The 5,286-nt window shown below is 46.6% G+C and overlaps 1 protein-coding gene across 1 annotated transcript; it reads left to right on the forward strand.

The window, feature by feature from the left end:
* The first annotated feature begins 1,139 nt into the window (after positions 1-1,139).
* MRPL44 (mitochondrial ribosomal protein L44) lies at positions 1,140-5,039 on the forward strand. Its single transcript, XM_050902331.1, has 4 exons — positions 1,140-1,300; positions 1,700-2,168; positions 3,266-3,444; positions 4,701-5,039. The coding sequence occupies exons 1-4, from the start codon at positions 1,140-1,142 to the stop codon at positions 4,870-4,872; spliced, it is 981 nt and encodes a 326-aa protein (XP_050758288.1). The 3' UTR covers positions 4,873-5,039.
* Positions 5,040-5,286: the final 247 nt, after the last annotated feature.

Consider the following 5,286-nt stretch of genomic DNA (forward strand, 5'->3'; position numbering starts at 1 on the left):
GGGAACAAAACCTTTGTCTTTGTATTGGGTCTGGCTGAGATGGAGTTAATTTTCCCCATAGCGGCCCTCATAGTGCTGTGCTCTGTATTGGTAACTAGAACGGTGTTGATAGCACACCAGGGCTTCGGCTACTGCTGAGCAGGGCTCCCACAGCATCAAGGCTGTCTCTCCAACATTGCCCCCCCCACCAGGAGGCTGGGGGTGGGCAAGATCTTGGGAGGGGACAGAGCCAGGAGAGCTGACCCCAACTGACCAAAGGGATATTCCATACCATATGACGTCTGCTCAGCAATAAAATCTAGGAGAAGGAGGAGGAAAGGGGGGACGTTCATTATGTTTGTCTTCCGGAGCAACTGCTATGCGTACTGAAACCCTGCTTCCCAGCAAGTGGCCAGACATCGCCTGCTGATGGGAAGCAGAGAATAAAATCTTTTGGTTTTCTTTGCTTTCACGCACGACCTTTGCTTTTGCTTTATTAAACTGCCCTTGTCTCAACCCACGAGCCTTTCGTTATATTTTCTCCCCTGTCCAGTTGAGGAGGGGGAGCAGTGAGAACAGCTTTGGTGGGCGCCTGGTGTCTAGCCAGGGTCAACCCACCACAGTCTTGCAAGTGGAAATGAAACCCAAAGAGCAGATTTTAAAAACATCTCCAACGGCGCGCTGCGGGGGCTGTTAGTTTTCTCAGTCACGATGCTCAGCACTTTCTCCGTGCGTCCAGCCGCACCGTGTGGAAGGGGGGGACTCCGGGCAGGAGCGGGTGGGAGCAGAGGCCCGGCTGGCGCATGTCGCACCTCGGGAGGTCAAACTCCCACACCTTCTGCACCTCCTTGTGGCGGGCCGCCCGGCACCGGCTGCTCTGAGCACGTCCGGCGGGTTATGCCGGTCTGCGCCTCACGGCAACGGAAGGAGCGCCGAGCTCCTCCCCGTCTCACGACGCCGCCACCGCAGCGGTCGCTCCTAGCATGCAGCGCGGCGCACGGCCCGCCGGGAGCTGTAGTCGCGAGGGTCGTTTCCGCCGCCGCTGGTCCGCGCGGTACTGTCCCCGGCCAGGAACGCTTCCGTCCGGAACTAGCGGGGAGGGGCCCGTGTTTCCCGGAGAGGACGGGGGACGGATCTTTCCTCTGCCTGCACCGGCCGCCATGGCCGCCCGGCTGCTTTCGCGGGCGTCGCGGCGGCTGCTGGCCGGGGCCGGGGCCGGGGCCGGGCGGGTCGCGGTCAGCACTGCGCCGCGCTGCGAGAAGAAGCGGTGGCTCCGCGCCTACCTGGAGCAGCAGCGGCTGGAGGCGCCGCCTCAGCGGCGGTGAGAGCCGGCCCGGCCGTTAGGAGAGGGCGGGCGGCGGCGGCGCGGTGGGGGGAGGACGGTGTCGGCGGGGCTCGGGGGAAGGGAGTGCCACAGGCTGAGAAATAGGTAAAATCAAAACGTTTAAGGAGCTTCTCGTCACGCTTTGGACCAGAATGGGTTTAGCTCCGCAGGTCAGCGTAGCCCCGGTTTTGAACGTGGCAGGGGGCCCGTCCTGTGGCAGGCAAACGGCGATGCGCGAACCGACAGTGTTTGACACAAGGGTTTTAAACACTGGTTTTGATCTTCGAAAATAGTTCAATTTTTCATTTCCTTTCGATCATCTGAAAGGCGTGATGCTTGCAGTACGGATAACTTCTTGTTCTGTGTCTGAATTTGTTTTCTTTTCCATGTCTGTAGATCAGAGAAGCCCAACTGGGATTACCACGCAGAGATACAAGCTTTTAGCCACCGGGTACATGAAAATTTTTCTTTGGATCTTCTCAAGACTGCATTTGTTAATTCTTGTTATATTGAAAGCGAAGAGGCAAGACGCCGAGAACTTGGGCTAGACAAAGAAACGGTTGCTCTTAATCTACAAGATAATAGTAAACTTGCTGAACAAGGGATGTCTTTTTCACGTTCTTACCTGACGCAGTGCTTTGAAGGTGCCTACCCAGATTTACCTGCAAAGGGGATAAGAGCACTTGTTGATTTTCTTACCAGTGAGGAACTTGTTTCTTATGTGGCTCAAAACCTGTCTATACACGACCTGACGCTTTGCAAAGAGTTTCCCGTCCCATCAGATGTGCTACAGAGGACGTTCTTTGCTGTAATAGGAGCCTTGCTCGATAGCAGCGGGCCTGAGAAAACGGGGATCTTTGTCAGGGTAAGACATTACTTATCATATATGATATTTTTGTACTGGCAACAATAACATCTAAGGGTCTCAGAAGTTACAGGGAAAAAAAGGCAAAAAAATTGAATATGGTCTTGTACCTTGATGGCCAGAGATCCAGGGAGATTGGCAGAAGTTTGACAATACCTGTAACAAGACAATTTAACAATGAGATCTGTTGGGTGGTGGTGGTGGTGGTTGGGGGGAGGTTGGGGTTGTGGGTTTTTTGTGTTTTTTTCTTTAGGAAGCACAGGGTGATCAAGTACATAAAATCATATACTTCTGGTTTATAATGGTGATATTTTAGTATTTGCTGACACTTGCTAAGGGAAAGCGTTATATTCCATACACTGTACTATCAAATAATGAAATTATTCCATGTAAGGTCATGTATATTTTCAGCTTTAAAAAAACATTTTATATAAAGCAAGGGCTGAGTTCATAGGTTTTGCATGTAGGAGTGCAAGCACCTAAAGATATTTCATACAAAAATGTTCAATTAAAATGGAGTGTAACAAAGTAGTTTTAGCGGCTACTGTCCTCTCAGTCATCCTTTTCACTTATTTCTAGTTTTGCAATGGAGAAATATTTGTTAAAATCTTATTTCTGATACAAGACCGTTGAGAGGTCTCTGTAAGAGCAAGTAGCAGTTAACAGGCAAGAGAGTGATCCAAACAGGTGAAAGTCCTGTGGGTTTGCACGTTCCCTTCAACCTGTTTGCAGAACTCTTCTGATGTACAGCTTCTTGCTTGGAAGCGGCACTGAGTTGCTTACCTCGTGCTCAGAGCTGGGCATAAGCGTCGTTACAACTCCTCTCTCAGGCTGGTGCTGTTCCTTCTTTAGGTCTGGGCAGTTGATTTTGCCCAAGGCGCACGTCCTGTCAGTGGCTAAATCGGAACCAGAGCTGCCGAGCGTAGCAACCCTGGTTAGCTGTGATGGAGCACTGAGGCAGTTTCATCATTCATTTCAGCAATTTATTGTCAACTGTATTAATGCCTCTTCATATTGTATTTTTATTAGGAGACACCAGAAGCTAGAGCCTTCATTACCTTTCCCATTAATTGTAACTTCTAAATATTCTTGTTTAGGATTTTTTTATTCCCCAACTGATTGGAAAAGACCTGTTTGAGATCTGGGAAGTTGTAAATCCTATGGGCTTACTAGTGGAAGAACTGACCAAGAGGAATCTCTCTTCTCCAGAACCAAGAATTACGAGGCAGTTGGGAGTCAGCACGGTTCTGCCACTGTACTTTGTTGGGTTGTACTGGTTAGTAGAATATTAATTTAAAGTGAAATGGATTTAAGCTGGGGGAGAGGGGAGGAGGGAAGATGGTCTTTTACTTTTCTACTTATGCTCTTCGATCAAGTTATTACCGACAAGAAACCTTACAGTGACTTCCATATAAAATCAGCCATTTAAGCGTTGGCCATAGCTTGCTGTAATGATGCATAAAAAGACAGTCTCTGACTAAAGGGCTTTGAAGTCTAAATTGGGAGCACAAAAGAGTCTGGGTGTACGTTCCGGGTGACCTGACGTAGGAACTTTGCGAATAGCATAATTGAACGGCTTTTGAGGGACCACAACTGTGTCCAGAGCTTAGGGAAGGGTAAAGAGACATAGACATCAAAGGAGGTGGGATTGAAGAGAGGCTTAGTTTATATTCCAGAGAAGCTTTTTAGTTTTCAAATCACGGGCACTGTAAACTAGGCAAGAGGAGTGTCTGTGTCCAGACAAGACTTAGGAAGTGCCAGTCATCCCTGGTGCGCTTGTCTCAGGCGTGGTCTGTGCTGGTCCTGGTCTCTGCCCAGGGGTAACGGTGCTCCTCGAGCCGGACAGGACCTTCTTCCGTGAAAACCCACATCATTGTTGCTTTGCTAAATGAGCTGCAGATAAACACACGGGAAGATTGCCTTAACTTGTTCTGATTTATCATGCTTTGGTTTATATGCCTTCTAAAATTTATTATCTTATATAAAAGAAAGGAACTTTGATTATTTTTCTTATGGAATCCCTGGTGTCCCTTCATGAACTGTTCCTGTTCAGTGCCCATAGATGTTGATTAAACAGAGCTGAGTGCATATTTCATAACATAGAGAACTTCTCTGTGAGTACTTTTGAAGAAGTTTTAAAATGCTTCCTTACCGGAGGAGGAGAAAAGACAGAAGCATTTCACTTCTTTGTTTCAGCTAACCAGAGTCACAAACTTGCATATTTTTAACACGGCTAACAAATTGAACACTGTAAAGAATCAGTGATATGTTAGGAATCTAAATGAACAGAGTAGTGCTCTTCCAGGAAATGAACGCGTTTCTGATTTGAGTTTCCATTGATGAATATACAATCACTTATCTTTGCAAGGAAAGACCAACGGAAATGTTTACATTTGTGTGTATATAGAAATTACCTTCAGTATTCACAGACATTGGAGAAAAAAAAATCTAGCAGCCCTTATTCATGATACAGAGTAGTGCTCAGGATTTCATGATGAAAATGTTTTTGATTTTATTTTTTTTTCCCCCAAGTGATAAGAAGATTATAGCTGAAGGTCCTGGTGAAACGCTGCTTGCTGCAGAGGAAGAAGCTGCCCGCGTGGCACTGCGGAAGCTATATGGGTATACAGAGAACAGGAGACCGTGGGATTACTCAAAACCCAAACAAGGACTGGCAGCTGAAAAGGCTATCAGCAGTAACTAGATGATAAAAGACATTTCTGGTTTCTCTTAAGAATTAATGGCTTCCGTGCTGAATATAGATGTATTTAGGAAAGCAAAATTCAGTTTGGTTTTCTGATCTTTGGTGCTTGAAATTTTCAAATCAAATATGGTATTAAAATAAATAAAGTCTTTTCCTTTTGCACAATGTTTAATATTTGCTGATTTCCCTACACATAACAAAAGTACCCTCATTCTGAATTTTTGCCTTTTGGCTGAGAAGTTTTTCCATACATCACAGGAGACCGTTTTTAATGATGCTTAATAACGTGTGACAAAATCTCACTGTACAGAAAAAGGTTTCATGAGTACTTCCTTGGAGATTGTTTTGAGGGTATTGATAATAAGATGAGTTGAATTACATAGGCAACATCGGTCTTTGGATTGCATCTGGATT

Source organism: Gymnogyps californianus, chromosome 10, assembly GCF_018139145.2.
Source record: "Gymnogyps californianus isolate 813 chromosome 10, ASM1813914v2, whole genome shotgun sequence".
Classification (NCBI taxonomy): domain Eukaryota; kingdom Metazoa; phylum Chordata; class Aves; order Accipitriformes; family Cathartidae; genus Gymnogyps; species Gymnogyps californianus.

Excerpts from the sequence above, each read along its gene's own strand:
- MRPL44 (XM_050902331.1), top strand. The coding sequence starts at position 1,140 with ATGGCCGCCCGGCTGCTTTCGCGGGCGTCGCGGCGGCTGCTGGCCGGG. Across the intron at positions 1,301-1,699 it reads GAGGCGCCGCCTCAGCGGCG|ATCAGAGAAGCCCAACTGGG; the intron begins GTGAGAGCCGGC and ends CCATGTCTGTAG. Across the intron at positions 3,445-4,700 it reads TACTTTGTTGGGTTGTACTG|TGATAAGAAGATTATAGCTG; the intron begins GTTAGTAGAATA and ends TTTTCCCCCAAG.